Genomic DNA, 18020 nt, shown 5'->3' on the forward strand with positions numbered 1-18020 from the left:
CAGTACAGTTGACTGAAAATAAAGAAGTGGCAAAGAGATAAATTATTAAAGAGAGATGCTCATCATTACTCTTTGATCCTTCTGTAATATATTAGTTATTTTTTGCTTGTTACCCATTATGTTTAAATATTAATTTAATTAATTGGTGTGAAACCTCACTTATTCTGAAAATAAATGATTGATTCACAGTGAATAAATGCATTTGTCCAAGGGAAATATTATGACTCAGCAACTCAGCTCTAAACCTTAGCAACTGCCAAATTCCAACATTATCATCTTTTTTATTGCCCCTAGTCGTTTATAATGAGATACTGAAGAAGACTAGTTTCAATATAGCGCATGAGAGCCTGGACAAGCACTTCTTCTCCTTCAAAATGCAGGACCACCATTTAAGGGAATCTGGTATTTTAACCTCTGCATTTCCAACAACACAATCAATTTGGAATTTTTCACACTGTTCTGAAAATGCCACCATCTGCAAAGGGACATCCTGCTTAAAGCCGACAGATGATTACAACAAAATTTTGAGTGTAACCTTAAGTACTGTCCTAACTGTTATGCTGGCACTGGTGATGTTCTCCATGGGCTGCAATGTGGAACTGAATAAATTTTTAGGACACATAAAAAGGCCTTGGGGTATCATTGTAGGTGTCCTTTGCCAGTTTGGAATCATGCCTCTCATAGGTTTTACACTGGCATTTGCTTTTGATGTGCTTCCAATTCAAGCTGTTGCAGTGATCATCATGGGATGTTGTCCTGGTGGAACAGCTTCTAACATTTTAGCTTACTGGGTGGATGGTGACATGGACCTAAGGTAAGAGTAATTTGCTTTTCTTAGAGTTTAAATTTGTTTTTTTAATGAACTTTAAAACTGCTATTTTGTGCATGTTTATTTGTGAGAGAACCCACTGAAATCAATAGAAGTTATAATTTAACAAACATAATGGAGTGTATCTCTTGATAAAACATTGTACTGAAAAATATTGCTCTGCATCTTCCACCTTATTAGAAAATGCTCCCAACAGAATGTCTTGAACACAACTGTTATTTGCAGATATGCCCACTTTATATCTCGGCAGAAGTGTATCTTGACCTGCAATATTCAATCTGCTACCATCAATCTCTTCAAAATAAATAGGTATATTGACAGAGAGAGAAAGAGAGAGGACACCAAATCAAAGTGTTCAAGTACTTTCATTGGGAATAGCAGAAATACAGTGAATTCCAACTGGAGAAAATGAATTTCTCTGTCCTCAGTATAAAATACAGAGCAATGAATTAGATTCAAGTGAAAGTGTGAGTATTACAAAGTTGGAAGAATAAAAGAGAACTTTTCAAGTCAGGTTTGCTGATCAATGATCAGCATAAGAGCAAAGATGGCAAAAAAAGAGGTGAATGGAAAGTGAAGGGTAAAAGAATTCCAAAATTCAGAGAAGGAGGAACCATTTTGGGGATTTTTGAAAGTGTTAGGCACCATTAAATTTGGGGAGAATAAAACAAAACAAAACAAAACAAAAGCACCACTAGAAAAAAGAGGAGAAAGAAGATCAAGAGAGGGAAAAGATTAAAAGCACATTTATATATTTCAGTTCTATTTTTTTACATATTTTGATCAAAGGTTTTGAAAAGTTGGCAGGTACTTTCCTGAACTTGGACCATGACTCATTCTAGGGTTGTGGCTTTTTTCATGCTTTATTTTTCTTTTAGTCATTAAGAGAGCTAGCTAGAACGTGAAAGGCAACAGAATTAGTCTTATTACACAGATAAAAGGAATGCAGTCCAAAGTCAGATCCTCCTTACAGCTACCAATATATGTGTGTGATCTGATCCAGCACATGGGTAGATATATTCAGAATCTTAAACCAACCCAAAATCTGTACTATCACAAGTAAAACTTGGCAGAACGTAACATCTGATTTGGAAGTTGTCACCAGTGCCAAACAATTAAATTGCTTTTGAAAACTGGGCTCAGAAGAGCCAGTTCAGAAATATATATTCATTCCATTCAACTATTCACAGGTGACCTGCAATATTTATCAGATTGCATGTGTTTAAGGTTCTATATGGAGGTGCCTATGGATTGGCGTATGGAAAATGCCTGCAAGAACAGACTGGTGAATAGGGCTGTATTCTCTGCATTAAATGATAGAAATTTTGCACTACACATGTTGCCATTGACAACAATATTATGTTCCAAAATAAACTGAGAATAAATATTGTGAGAGGGAACCTCTGAACTTGGTTGTTTTCTTGCACACATTTCATTACCCAAACTATGTCATCCGTGCTAGTGCTAATAGGTATTATTTTCAAATTTAAACACTTTTGGATTTTAAAAAGGTTATCATCCATAAATGCTATAAATACTTATAATCATGTCCCACTTTGTTTTTGTTAGAAGCAATTGGGATTTTGTCTAGATGCTCTTAGTACAGTTTTCCTGTACTAATTAGCTAAGGTAAACTGATACCCATACAAACAGAGTTACTGCCTTCAATGAAATCCTGTCTATGTTTATTTAGCTATAAAGCCTATTGTACTTACTGGGATTTATTTCCAAGTAAGTTTAAGACTGAGCCAAAGGTTATATACATTAAATAAGTAATATTTCCCATAATAACAAATGCCTGGCTAAACTGTTTAACTGAATCAGACCAGATACAGATTTTCTGTCTAAATTTTGTGATCCCAAATCAAAGAATAACAGAAGCTGTTTATTTTTAGTCCCTCTTCTCCATTAATATTATAAATAGTTATTGTGATATTATATTTCAATGAGCAAAATGAGCTTTCTTGTATTACTATGAAACTAAGTAGGGCTCAGCAAGACTTATTCAAATTCAACTTGTCAATACTATCTTAGGTATATAAATTCAGACATAATTTCTATTATTTTTCCAATAAATAAGTAATATTTAAGCTTTAGACCCCTCACATCCTGGACATAAATTGTTTCAACCTCTACCCTCAAAATGACATTATAGGGCATTGCACACCAGAACAACTAGACACAAGGAGATTTTTTTCCCCATCACTCTGCTAAACAACTAATTCCCACAACACTGTCAAAGTATTTACTAAGACTGTATTATTAATATTATTCTCATCCTTCCTATTACCTATTTCCTTTTCTATTTATCACTATAACTTTGTTGTTTGTATCTTTATGATTTATATGTTTATTAGTTCCTAGTATGCTTTATGTTGATTGCTTATTTAGTATCCCATGACTATCATTGTTGTATCTTATGATTCATGATGAATGTATTTATGACTATGATATTGATTTATCACTTATATCTTTTCTGTACACTGAGAGCTTATGCACCGAAGACAAATTCCTTGTGTGTCCAATCACACTTGGCCAATAAAGAATTCTATTCTATTCTATTCTACTCTACTCTTCAGCTCATGATTTCTCAATTTTTAATTTGTTTCCATTTTCATTATCCTTGGAGTCTCTGTTTCTATATTTAAGTTCCTATATTTAAAAATCTTTTCAGTCTATCAATTCCTAACCCTACTACTTAAAATATTTTGACATTGTCTTTGTGCATTCCCTCCCCCCCCTCTCTCCTTGAAAACAGAAGCAAAACTGGAAAAATACTGAAACATTACATATTAGATGACATCAGGATGCCTCTTCCTAAAATTCTCTTAAAAAGGCAGAGTGAATGCATGATAACGATTTCTTATTGATTTATTCAAAGGGTTTACATAGCCACCAGTTTAAACAATGTGATTTTGTGTGACTTCAACAGCAAACAACCATAATCTAATACAACAGTCAGCAATAAATAATAATAGCTGACCCACATAAAATCTCCTGATATCCTCCCTCCTCCTGGTTCCCATACCTAGTGCAACAGGCAAGGTTTCAAATGCTTTCTAAAATCCAGCAGGGGCCAACTGAGCATCACAGAAAAAAAATTACTTGAGGATTTCCTTATGATATGCCTATTACTTTATAAAGTAACAGTAAAGCTATTTATAGGCATTATACCTTTACAGGTAGTCCTCGAGTTATGGTTGTAATGGAGCCTGCCCACTATGATTGTAAGTTATAAAGATTGTAAAACTATTAAATTGTACATTTGTTTTCAGCAGTCATTAATAAATGCCACATTTGCATCCCTATGAACATCACAGTTGCCACAGTTGTTAAGCAATTTCCATGACTGTTAAGCCAACCTATTGTTCATTAAGTGCCACTTTTCAGCAAACTGTCATAAAACATGATCAGTGACTATGAGATGCTTCAAATGGCTGTAGCGTGTTGCCAAGCTTCCAAAGTGTGGTCATCTGACTTGGCGGGGAGGGCGCAGCTAACTGTCGGGACTTCGGAGCCAGATCATTATTCTCCTTTTTCAAGTAGGTCATAACTTTGAACCATTGCTAAGTGACTAGTAGTAAGTCAAGTACTACCTGTTTGTGAGAAACCACAATTTAGCATCCATAAAATATTAGAAGCTAACATGATAACAACAGTAACAGTAACTGGTTCTTTTTCAGCATCAGTATGACAACGTGTTCAACCCTGCTGGCCATGGGAATGATGCCGCTTTGTATCTTTGTCTACACCAAGATCTGGACAGATTTTGACGCAATTTACATCCCCTATGACAGCATTGGTAAGCTAAATGTGGCTCTTTTTCTCCCACAATCATTCAAGATCCATTTTTTACAGCTAAAGTCTGCAGTGGGAAATCACTCATAACCTCCATGGTTTTATACTTAGGGTTAATTAGTCTGAAGCTTCAGGACTTCTCTCAAAACAGATGCTTGGCATCTTTTAACGCAACTGACAGAATCAGGAATGGCATAAAGCTGAAACTAACTCCCCACAGTAAACACTTGGTTGCCAGAGAGACATATGATGCATTTTCAACAGTGACATATAAGCCCGGTTGGGAATTGAAACGACCAATATTGCTCATGCCTCCTTGTCAGTGAAAATCTATGATATTGTAATTATACTTACAATTGTTGACAAGGATTAACATCATAAAATTAAAGCATATTAAAAAATATGGATGTTGCGAAAGGCTGAAGACAGAAGGAGAAGGGGACAGCAGAGAATGAGATGGTTAGACAGTGTCATCAATGCAATGAGCATGAGTTTGGGCAAATTCTGGGAGACAAGGGAAGGCAAGGAGGCTTGGCATGCCATGATCCATGGGGTTGTGAAGAACATGGACCTATACCCATGATGGTGAACCTATGGTACACATGCCAGGAGTGGTACACAGAGCCATCTTTCTAGGTACACCAGCCATCACTCGTTACTCATCCAGACCAGCTAGTCTTTGTGCAGGCAGAAGGGCCAGAAATCAGAAGAGCAGCTCCCTGGCACGCATGTGCATGCTGGGAAGTTGAACTTCCAATTTCTGGAAAAATTGGAAGCGAACACCAAAGACTGGAAGCTCAGCTTTCCAGTGGGCACATACACGCCAGGGAGCTTCTCTCCCAGTTTCCAGCGCTCCCCCGTGTGCATGCCGGGGAACTGTTCTTCTGTTTTTTTGTGCTCCCCCATGCATGCACACATGCTCCCGTGTTGGCACTCGGTGCCCAAAAGGTTTGCCAACACTGACCTATACTCTCTAAAAGTGATGGGACAAACATCTCTGCAAAATGTATCTTGCTTTCAAACGAAATATAAGGCTTATGGTGTTCTCCCTTTAAAAGAATATTAAGATTTGACTGTACCAAGAGAAGCTCAGACAGCAAATTCTGCAGTTTAAATTGCTGTATTATTTTGTGTTAACTAGAGAAACATGGAAACACCTGTCTTCTGAGTACCTTCTCTAAGACCATGCAAACCCAATCAATTAAAAATAATATAAAAACCAAAAAGTGAACAATGATGATAATTTAATGCATACATTTCCACTGTTGTAATGGACATAACTGTATTGCATTGTATGAGTAGATCGTAAAAAATGCCTGTTATGAGATTATGGTCCAATTGGTAACCAAAGAATTATGTAGTAATGACTGAAACGTCAAGATCCTCAGACCATCTAAAAAGCTTTTTGTTTAGTAATATCTTCACATATAAAAAATGAAATGGAAATGGGCTGGTCACATAGCAAGATGAACTGATGGAAGGTGGACCAAAGCAGTTGTAGAATGGATCCCACTTGATAAAAAGTGTCCACAAAAGAGACCTAAAATAAGATAGATTGATGACATCAGCAAATATCGCGGACAGACAAAGCTCACGACTGTATAGGTTGGAAACATGAAGAAGAGGCCTTCCTCCTACAGCGGATAGACAATGGCTAAAATGATGAATGATGATACATACATACATCAGAGGTGGGTTGCTCCCAGTTCAAACTGGACTGGCCGGACCGGTAATAGTGGCAGCGGAAGGCTCTGCCCACCTGCCAGGATGCTTCTGCACATGCACAGAAGTATCACATGAGCACGAGCAAAACAGTAGCAGCGGGATTTGAAACTCACCTCTGACATGCATACATACATATATACATACAGTGGCGGGTTCCTGCCAGTTGAACAACCAATTCAGTGATCGTGTGTTTTGCTGTGCACAGTTTTACCAAAACTTACCTTCCACATTACTTCCTGGGAAGTAACACAGCTGAGGCATTGCAATCCACTCTGCTGCACCAATCAGCTGAGAGGATCTAGGTAAGTAATGCACAAGGGTGGGCGAGCGGACCCACCTGATCGTCGGCGCGAACCAGTTAACAGAGATTCTTGAAAACTCAAATAAGCAATATTGAATTCTGCATATAGTATAACATTTCTGACTGACTGGCATAGTCTTCATTCACTCCAGCTTTGGAGATGGTTTGAGTTTTATCTTTTTGTCACCTAATTCTAACCAAATGGCGAAATAAGCTCAATTATAAGGTTAAATCACAACTTAATTTTAAAACTCATATTCCTATTTTCTGGAAATTGGCCAGGATTTATGCCTCCTGCTAAACATAAAAACTACAGCATTTGTGAATTTTCTATGTTTATCCACAGGAGACATGAAACTTCATTTCTCAAATCTCACTTTGGATTCAAGCCACAACCCAAATCAAACAGCCTCTGATACTGTTTAAATTTAATTAAGTGCTGTTTCTAAATCACTAATGTGGGCACAAACTAATTTTTGGAGTCAATGTGCAATCCCAATAAAAGCCAAGAAAAGGGGAAATAGATTGAAAAGGCTGAAAACAAAGAAGTTCAAAGAAAATTTGACAGATAAGAATGTATATAGAATGGCTTTGTGGGAGAGGAATGTTAAGACTGGCCAAGAGAAAGGTAGAACAAAGGAGGATGAAAATAGTTAATGAACTAAAAAGCTAGAAACTAAGAAAACTATTGAGATAAAGCTATGGAAATGAGTTAAAGAAGAAACAATGAGAAAATTAGAAGCCTTTTAAAAGAATATCTTTTAAAGACATGAGCTTAGAATAAAACAAATCATTAGAAGATGCAAGTGTATTATGTTTTGATGGTACAAAATCCCAAGTATTTTTGAATAATTCCCCCAAGTGAGCAATGGGAACTTGAAACAAGTCCATTATTACTTCATTTTGAACTACATCCATATAAGTAGTCCACATTAAGTGCTACCTACATTCAATCTCCATTTTTAAAGGATAATATTTAAAACATCTCCATCAGGAGTGGGTTTCTTTTACTGCCGGTTTGCTTTGGGCGCATGTATGATTCACACACACATGTGCTTGATATGCAGTATGCATGCATGCGTAAAAGCAAAAAACAAGATGGCAGCATCGTAGGTGCTGCTGATAGAACCGGTTCAGGCACATGTCCGGCTGAGTTACTACCTACTCAGCTGAACCAGTCCGAACCGGTAGGAACCCACCTCTGATCTCCATCAGAGGTCGTATTCTGCCGATTCGCCCCAGTTTGGGCAAACCGGTAGGGGGGGCAGCGCAAGGCTCTGCCCATCCACCCAGACAACATCATGGATGCTCTGCACATGCGCAGAAGGTTCTGCGCATGCACAGAAGCACCACGGATGCACGTGCTCCCGATTCCGAACCAGTAATGTAAGGTAAGAGGATTTCATGCCTGATCTCCATGGCAAATAACTTTTAAGCACACGCTTTTCAACATTTTTCAAGCAAATAAATTTAATAAATAAAAAATAAAGCAGTCCTGCAAAAAGCCATAGAGCTCAGCAGAGAAACCCAGCAAGGAAGAAACAATAGATTCATTTCAACGTACTTGATGAATGACATAAGAAAAATACACTTGCATGGCTACTACCATAAAACATTACTTCTAATGCACTTTCACTGTTCAATTTTTTTCTATTTATTAAGATAGGTTTGTCTCAATAAACAAAAAGCAAAATAATTTCTCATTTGGTCCCCTGAAAGCTCAACAGAATAGTAAATCTATTTGTGATGGATGTGCACAGTATTCTCTTTTTAGCTTAGAACCTGCCTAAGGAAGAATAAAACAAATATAACAGCATTATTTCACAACCCATAAACTTTCAATAATGAGGAATAAAAACAGTACTATTTAGGCATTAAGCAAGCAGCAGTCAACTTGTGTCTCTCTCCCCAAAGTAGCAGTTCAAAATGGTTCTTCTCAGGCTCTAAACATGTGCTTATAGCGGCCAATCCTCAATTCCATCCATTTCCTCTCTTCAGCTTGCTGTAGCTAATGGCTGAAGAACTGGAATTTATGTCTGCTATTGTATTGACTAATACACTCTAATTCCCCAGAACTTGGAGGAATAGAAATAAGCACCTTCCGAACAACATGATATAAAAGAAATTGTTTTATCACAAGCATGGAATACAAATCCAGGACAAATTCTAGAGTATTTTGTTTCACGCCGAGGACACTCAAAATAGTCATTTTAAGCTCAGAACCTTTGAAGCTCAAACTCTTTTCTTTTTTCCAATCAAACTGCAGGAAATCCGAAGGATCAAGGAATGAAATGGTTGGTTGGTTGGTTGGTTGGTTGGTTGGTTGGTTGGTTGGTTGGTTGGTTGTTGATTGGTTGATTGATTGGTTGGTTGGTTGATTATGTGCTCTCAGGTTGGTATTGACTCTTAGCAGCCATGTAGACTGAATTTCTCACTCTAGTTGGTACATCCCTGTTCTGACCCCCCTCCGTCCGGTGATTAACACTGACATAGACTTACTGTTAGCCACGCTTTATTTACAGTAATTACAATCCTGTTGGTTGAAAGCCCAACACGACTCACTGGCAAGACGTTGGCAGCAACCCAGACTCCCACAGACAAGAGATACAATACACACAAGAGCTTCTCCAGCTTGTTATGAATGGTTGGGTCCTGCAAAAGGTCTCCTCCCAAAGTCTCTTCTTATATACTCTCTTGGGAGGAGCCAAGCCACAACCACCTGGGCTTGATTATCTCTTATGAGTCTGTCTCCGTAACTGCTGCCTCCATTTCTCTGCTGTTCATTGCCTGGCATCAGGGACAAACTCCCTTTGATCTTCCCCACTGCTCCATGCCTCAGGCGCCTCCTGGTGGCCAACCAGCCTCTCAGATCCCTGCTTGGAGTCTGAACCCTGCCCAGGGTCCTCCACGTCTTCCATAGCCAACTCATAGGGTCCCTCGCTATCGGAGTCCATCAGCAGCTCCAACGGCTCCTGCTGGCCACAACACATCCCCAACCTGACTCTTCAGGTCTTCCAACAGGGATATTCATCACTATAATACTTGAGTTCAATTGACTTATTACTAGTTATTGTTTTTTCTATCCTGTTTTTTCCAAACTGATGGACGTCTAAAAGGTGTTAAGCTTTTGTCTCAAGTTAACAAATTGTAGTAGTAAATACAATTATTTGCAGCCACAGCTTTTACCAAAATTTATATAAAATTGCAATAATCTATATCAGTTTATAGATAACCTATATCCCCTCCAATATTAATAGCACTTTCAGTCAATAGCATTCCATAATTAATAGTGAGAAGGACAGAGGAAGGAAGATGGGCTCTTTTCATATGATGCAGAAAATATAGGCGCCGCTGTGGCCCACTTCACTAGTGTCTCACTGTTGAGTGACCAAGTTAACCTGCTTATTAGCTGCACACCAAGAAACATGATAATACTAACCACCTCCACCATTGAATCTGTAATTTACAGAGGTGTATGGCTGTGCTTGCTTTTCTGAAATTGATAATGATCTCTTTTGTTTTACCTACATTTAAAACCAGGCTATTTTTTACTACACCCGTTCACCAAACCTTCTACCTCCTCCTGGTAAGCAGCCTCATTATCATTCTGAATAAGGCCCTGTTGTATACAGGGATATACTGTTATGAAAGAAGCTTTAAGCAAGGAAGGAAAACATTCATGTCCCCGCAGTTTTCTTGGCAAGATCTGGAGAAGTGGATTGCCAATGTCTCCTTTCTAGGCTGAAAGAAAATGACTAGACTAAAGTCACTCAGCTGGCATTGTACCTAAGTCAGATTACAATTCACCACCTCCCAGTTTTTAGCTTGGTACTTTAAACACCAAAGCAAACAGATTCTCATCTCTTTTTTATGATGGTTTATTTTAATCAGTCATTAATAACATATTTATTTCTTTGTCTTCCATTGTTCTAAGCTCTAAAACAGTGTTTCTCAACCTTGGCGACTTTAAGCCCTGTGGACTTCAACTCCCAGAATCCCCCAGCCAGCAGCTGGGAGTTGAAGTCCACAAAGGCTTAAAGTCGCCAAGGTTGAGAAACACTGCTCTAGAAGTTTTCTGTAGTATGGCTCCTGGTAGACATATACTTTCATAAACACATACAAGTAGGATAAATATGTGCATTTTTGGGGGAGGAGAAAAAATCCAAAAACTTTTGATTGCCTGGAACAGTCAATCCAAAGTTTATTTTAAAAAGACAATTGTGTTGAGAGTTTAAAACTTGAGTGGGTAAAAGAAAATATTGACTTAAATTAGAATTATTTTATTTTTAGGTGAAAATTGGGCACTCTTGTCCTGGAAAAGGACAAAAGTTAAAAAAATTGATATATTTGAAGACATTTTTGCATGTTGTGGCAAATCATGATGTCTAGGAGTTTTTTCAATATTTTATTTGTTTTCAGCATACCAAAATACATGGAAATTAGATGAAAATAATCAAAGAGCTTTTTAGTCACAGACCTGTGTTATTACCTTAAAAATGAAACTGCAGATAATGTACACCATATCTGGCATACTTAAAATGTATTTTCTGGAAGTCAATGGTTGGTTTTGGAAACTTACTTGGTGAACAATATCCTTGTTTTTGACCTAATTGTTAGAGGAGGTGGCTTTACTTTACAGATGATGTTTGCACTGCAAGGTCTATATTTCATTTTGGGGGGTAATGAATGGCAAAATTTGCCTACTGGAAACTTTCTTTCATCTATCTTCTTGAGATCTGTGTATTTGATACCTCTTATAATTGGAGGATTTTAGGCTTCATTACTTAGAAGGATGGAATTCTCTTTCTGCAATGTCAGCTATTAAGGAATTCTGATATGTAATAACTTGGCCAAAAGCACCTAATTAGACCATGGAGTACATTGCCTTAGACCCACAATAAAATTACATTATCCAAGAAGTCAAACTGTAAAGATAATTTGCCAAAAATATAGAGTAGTATAGTCTGGCTGCCTGTTGTACTAGAACAGTGATGGCTATGATTTCTGTTGTTGGGTGCCAAAAATGCGAGCGTGCATGCCAGATAACATATGTGTGTGCTGCCACCCATAATGCAAAGAGTGCCCCCACATACGCATGTGATGCACAACCCTCCCCACGGCATGCCCCTCCCCCTCACGCGCTGCACTGCTCACTTCCAAGCTGAGCTTGGTATTTCCTCCGGAAAGCCTCCAGAGCCTGGGGAGGGTGAAAAACAGGCCCAACTGGCCAACCGGAAGTTTGGAAACTGGCACTGGAGCTGACAGCTTGTGTGCCGACAGATATGGCTCTGCGTGCCACCTGTGGTACACATGCCATAGGTTCACCATCATGGTACTAGAAGATTTACTGTTTTGTACTGAAGCAGAAGTGTCAAACTCAAGGCCCAAGAGCCAGATCCGGCCCACGGGGTGCTTAGATCTGGGCCATGGGGCCGCCCTGAAAACAGCAAAGGACTGGCCTATGGTGCCTCTGGCAGAGGGTTGCAGGAGGCCGCTGCAGCCAAAAATGGAGCTTGGTAGCCCATTTTCACTGGCAGAGCACTCGGACCACCACAGGTGCCCCCAACATAAGTGACATCTGGCCATGCCCACCCTCGTCCCCAAGGTCAAATACAACCCTGATGCAGACTTCAATGAAATTGAGTTTGACATCCCTGTACTAAAGGATATTCCTACAAATAATTATTTGTAAATACACTGTTAAGTGTTGGAAAGTATAAGTAGAGACAGACAAATAATTAGAGTGCTTTTGTTTGGGAATGTCAATAGAAGTCCATTTGCCATCTTCATGCAAACCACAGTTAATTAAATAATTAATTAAAAGTATGAATAAAGTATGTCAATTAGTACGTGATGCATATTGGACACATATATGTCTGTTAAAGAATAAATTGATGGAGGATCCTAGGGCTGGAAGGGACCTTGGAAGTCTTCTACTCCAATCTCCTGCCCAAGCAAGGAGTTCTTATACTTGATGGAGAAATGATGCTCAAAAATGTAATTTTGTACCATATAATGCTTTCTTTTAGACAGGAGTTATTTTTTCATATTAGCTTTATTTTATAATTTTATTTTTAAATTACTTATTGAATATGAGCAAGATTCATTAGTTTTTGAATAATATACCAATGATTGGAAATTTGTGCAGGACCATCATCAATATTTCCCCCTTTATATTTGAAAGAATAATTGACATTACAAACTTGAAATACAGCAATCTGAAAAACTTATCTTTTTTTATTATTTGGACATGCATTTTACTGCTATGAGTCCTGATTTGCAGAAACACTTAGAAATAGCTTACTAATTTATATAATTAATTTCTATTTAGTTAAGTAAACTGACTTGTATAACATGGCATACATAACGCTGATTTTGATTAGTGGATAAGAGCTTTGAAAGATTTTTTTTCATCCTCTTCTTTTTTAAAGAGAATCCATTTATTTCAACTAGGTCAGGGGTCAGCAAACTGTGGCTCTGGAACTGCATGTGGCTCTTTCCTCCCTCTGCTGAGGCTCCGTCACCGGTCAGCGCCACAATTTTAAGAGGAGCTTCTGGTGGGGGGGGAAGCACAGTGCGCCAGGAGAAGACTCTATGGCAGGGGAAGGTTTTCCAGTTGTCTCCACAATTGATAGGGCTTTCAGTTATGACAGGTAGAGGAAAAACTATGCCGCACTAGGAGGAGACTCCATGGTGGGGGAACTGAACTTCCAATCAGATCCAGAATTTAACAGGGGGCTTCCGGTTAGGACCTTTGTGGCTCCCAGTGTTTTCTTTTCTGTGGGAAATGGGTCCAAATGGCTCTTTGAGTGTTTAAGTTTGCCGATGCCTGAACTAGGTGCCTTCTCCCCAATTTAACCTGTTGTTGTTTTTTGCAGGCATTTCATTGGTTGCACTTGTCATTCCTGTTTCCTTTGGGATATTTTTTAAGCATAAATGGCCCAAGATAGCTAAAATTATTCTTAAGGTAAGGCTGAACAATTATGAATACTTATTCAGAGTAACACTCAAGATATAATTGGAGGCTGATTGTGATCTGAATGTATTATGTATATGGTGGGTTTTTTTTTCTTGTTTTGTCTGTTGTGACTATGTTTTTATGTGTTGTTGGTTGCCTAGAGCAGCTGCAGCAAGATGGTGGCCCTATAAATCTAACAAACAAATACATTCAAACACAAACATACTGGAACAATCACTTTTGTTTCCGTAACTAAATTGGAATTATGTAGAAATAAACAAAATATGTCAACTTAATTATTTGAAAGATTTGTTTGTCACTCATTCCCCTTAAGGACTATCAGAGATCATATCAAACCCAAAAGTAGGCACTGAAAATTTACTTACTTCCTTTTTTATCTAGAGACAATCCAAGTCATTCTGATATATGTTACAGAAAATATATTCATAATTTTAATAAACTGAACAATTATTGTTAATAATATTGCCATTCTTGGACAGCTTGAGTTTAACCCATAATAGTATTGATGCTGATTCCACTGTATAGAGCAGGGGTCAGCAACCCATGGCTCTAGTGCCGCATGTGGCTCTTTCATCCCTCTGCTGGGGCTCCCTGATGCTAGTTGGCTCCACAATTGATAGGGCTTTCGGTTAGGACAGGGAGAGGGAAAAGGATGCCACGTTAGGCAGAGACTCTATGGTGGGGGAAAACAGACTTCCGGTTGGCTCCAGAATTGAATGGGGGGCTTCTGGTTAGGACCTTTGTGGCTCTTTGAGTGTTTAAGATTGCCGACCCTTGGCATAGGGTAAAGATTTCAAGACTACAATTTGTGATGGTGATATGTTAAATATGCATTGTCTCTCTTTCCCTCAGATTGGTTCCATATGTGGTGGCATTCTCATAGTGATCATAGCCGTGGTTGGAGGAATATTATACCAAAGTTCCTGGATAATTACTCCTGAGCTCTGGGTTATTGGGACTATCTTCCCAGCTGCTGGTTATTCTCTAGGCTTTTTCTTGGCTCGCATAGCTGGCCAGTCCTGGCACAGGTAAGATTTGTTCCACAACTAATATAATTATCCTATCTATCCTATTTATACCACAAGCATAAATCTTGTTGTCTTCCTTTAAAAAAAAAGAATATTTAAAATTTGAAATTAATTAACCATAGAGTTATAGGCTGCCTTTACTTATTCTGTTTACAGCCCCTAGTCATTTTCTATTTCCCTTTTTTATAAAACTGATATTCCCAAACTATAAAATAATGTTTTAGAAATCTTTCTGGTTTGAAAAAAAAATAACCATCCTTCCTTTACAAAAACATCATAACAACTCTACTTGATTCACAACATTCAATTGTTCAGTCTTCTCCGACCTCATCTCAGATCCAAAAGCAGTTTAAATGAGCTTATACTGAAACTTTTGATGCATCATAAATTCATAGTTCTTAGTAAGAAAGAGAGGTGGGAGCTAATCTACTTCACTGTATGTACAATTTATCATTAATCCTTGTGTAGTTCAAGAACTGCATAAAATTTTCATGATATAGCCTTAGATCTGCCTAAGGAAGGAACACCATCACAACATCTCATATCCTTTCCTGGTATCAATAAAGGAGAATATGTGTAGCTCAGGCTTGAAATGAAGGATCCAAGCCTTGGCTGTTTTCTTGCAGATGTTTCATTACCCAAACTAGGTAACACCATCAGTGCTAGTTCCTTGTTGAGACTTGTATTCTTTTGGGGAAAGCAATTAGGGGCTACATACCAGCAGTGAGTTGACCTGAAATCCAAAGTAGACTTTATGCAAGTACAGGCAGACATGCATTACATATGTATACATTCTCTATATCCTTACCCAGGAATCAGACAATAGGGCAGAATAGATCATCAGTTCAAGCTCAAGCACAATAAAATAATTATGCTCCAGGCCAGACTTTTCGTCAACGAAGTTCAAGGCTAGTAGCTAGTTCAGAGATTTTGTAAGCAAGATATTATCAGATCCTGATAAAAGATCTGATAATAAGGATTTATGTCTTTGGGAATGAGCAAGGCTTTGTTTTGTAACAGAAATCAAGCTGTTATGGAAATTGTTCCTGCCTTTGGCTGCTCTCTGCCAGACGTTTTGACCCTGGAAGCGTCTGGCCTTCAACCAAACAGAACTGACTTATCAGAACTGATTGCAGAAGTGAAACTACTCAGGAGTTGGTCATTATTCCCAAACAGACCAATTCCTACTTAGGCTCTTTCTCAAGCAATCTGGTGATTATTTCTTTTTTCACTACTTCTTTTAGATGCCGTACGGTTGCTCTAGAAACAGGAATGCAGAACTCTCAGCTGTGCACAACCATTGTGCAGCTCTCCTTCAGTCAGGAACAACTGGCACTAATGTTTACTTTTCCGCTCATCTATTCCATTTTCCAGCTTGCTTTTGCAGGAATAATTCTGGGAGGTAAGCTACCTTGCCCATGACCCATTTGGATCTTTTGTTTCTAAACTCAGGAAGTCATTTCAGAGGCTTTAGTATTTATTCATGCAGCACAGATGACTCTATTTTCTGCAATTATCTCCCAAAAGAAAACAAAAACACACAACTATTAAGATAATGGTGAATATAACTACATAAATTATCTGGCTTGGTCAATATTAACCACAAAAGTAGAAATCAATCTGAAAAAATGCCCTAATTGTTCCCTTGAGGAGTGTGGTCAGTCACAAAATTTCCATTTACGAGAAACCAAATGAAACCATGGGCTGCAACCACCTCGATGTTATGTTGTAAATCAATGTTTGTCAACCTCAGTAAAATTAAAATGCATGGACTTCAACTTTCAGAACTGCTCAACTAGCATACTGGCTGGAGAGTTCTGGGAGTTGAAGTCCATGTCTTTTAAAGTTGTTAAGGTTGAGAAACAATGTTCAAAAATGTGGAGCTCAGAGTATGTACCATATTTTTCAGAGTATAAGACGCACCTTTTTCCCTCAAAAAAGTGGGTGAAAATCTGGCTGTGTCTTATACACTGAATACAGCTTTTTTGGCCTCCTAAAACCCCATCCCCTTTGCAAAAATGGCCATGCATAGCCTTTAGGAGGCTTCTGGAGTGCTCCTGGGGCCTGGGGAGACCAAAAATGAGTAAAAAATGGGATTGTTTTTGCTCATTTTTGCCCCCCCCCCTTCAGCCCCTAGAAGCACTCTATAAGCCTCCTAAAGGCTATTCATGTCCTTTTTTGACAAAAAAGGGACAATTTTTGCAAAAAACAGGCCATTTTTGCTCATTGTTTGCCCTCCCAGCCCCTAGGAACACTCTACAAGCCTCCTAAAGGCTGTGCATGCCCTTTTTTGACAAAAATGGGCTCATTTTTTGCAAAAAAAAAAAAACCAGACCATTTTGGGGAGGTCTGCAGATTGCGAAAAAAAAATAATTTGCCTCTTCAAAATCTTGCATCTTATAGTCTGAAAAATACAGTAGTAATCAAGAGCGCAGATCTATATTCAGAAGTTAAGTGTGTTTTTATGTAACTATTGAATATTGTCAAATGGGACGTTGTTACTTCAGTTCCTAACATATCAGGCCATTGTCCTTAGTTTACCAGGTCTACAAAAGGCATTTTGCTGATCGAAAGAGTGTTTTGATAGAGAAAGGAAACCAAACTGAATCTGAGTCAAAGTCAACTTATGCAACAACAAATGGAGGATTTAAGATGGAAGAAGGAAAAGAAAAAAACCACCCGACAGTGATGGCAAATGGAAAAGTATAAGAAGTATGGATTTTCTTGAACTGTTGCTTTTAAAATTTCTACTCCTTAAAGAGAAATATTTTCAAGTATTTGGAGTATATTTTTGTACAGATATCCTTCCCTTTAAATTATTCATTTACAATTGTATCCTTTGATCTTTCCTCTTGCTTCTCTCTTCTTGAGGAAATAGAAGGAAAGTTATTTTAATTTTCTGAGGTAGCAAAAAAATGTATATGACAATAAACCATTAGAAATCATCTTTAAGTTTGTGGTGTGTTTTGTGCTGAAGTATATTAATCACGATACAAGTTGCTCAGAAACCAGAGGAGACTATCAAACAACTATAAATATATCTTTCAGCTGAAGAAATTGAAAAACATCATGTTATTATTTTGCCGTCCGCTAATTGCTTGCAGGTGGACACTTCTAATGATGTCTTACTAGAATGGAATGCAAGAAATAATAAAGTCAGCAGTCATTATTGCAAGAATGGAAACCCAGGAACATGTGGTTGAGTGGCACTTCCTAGCCGACATATGGAAAAGATGCTGATCTAACACTAGATGCTGTGCCTGAATGTAATGTTATTCTCTCTGTATTCTACTGCAAACACCTGTCTGGACAATATTGCTTAAATGCAGGATTCTAAACTCTTGATATACTTTTCTCCAT

At 38.1% G+C, this 18020-nt stretch overlaps 1 protein-coding gene across 1 annotated transcript; it reads left to right on the forward strand.

Moving 5' to 3' along the window:
• The first annotated feature begins 273 nt into the window (after positions 1 to 273).
• Positions 274 to 17541, forward strand: SLC10A2 (solute carrier family 10 member 2). Its single transcript, XM_032226891.1, has 6 exons — positions 274 to 814; positions 4513 to 4631; positions 13532 to 13620; positions 14485 to 14660; positions 15905 to 16062; positions 17197 to 17541. Exons 1-6 carry the CDS (start codon positions 375 to 377, stop codon positions 17367 to 17369), a joined length of 1155 nt encoding a protein of 384 aa, XP_032082782.1. The 5' UTR covers positions 274 to 374; the 3' UTR covers positions 17370 to 17541.
• The last annotated feature ends 479 nt before the right edge of the window (positions 17542 to 18020 follow it).

This window comes from Thamnophis elegans, chromosome 11 (genome assembly GCF_009769535.1).
Source record: "Thamnophis elegans isolate rThaEle1 chromosome 11, rThaEle1.pri, whole genome shotgun sequence".
Taxonomy (NCBI): domain Eukaryota; kingdom Metazoa; phylum Chordata; class Lepidosauria; order Squamata; family Colubridae; genus Thamnophis; species Thamnophis elegans.

Excerpts from the sequence above, each read along its gene's own strand:
- SLC10A2 (XM_032226891.1), top strand. The coding sequence starts at position 375 with ATGCAGGACCACCATTTAAGGGAATCTGGTATTTTAACCTCTGCATTT. Across the intron at positions 4,632-13,531 it reads CATCCCCTATGACAGCATTG|GCATTTCATTGGTTGCACTT; the intron begins GTAAGCTAAATG and ends TGTTTTTTGCAG. Across the intron at positions 16,063-17,196 it reads TGCAGGAATAATTCTGGGAG|TTTACCAGGTCTACAAAAGG; the intron begins GTAAGCTACCTT and ends CATTGTCCTTAG.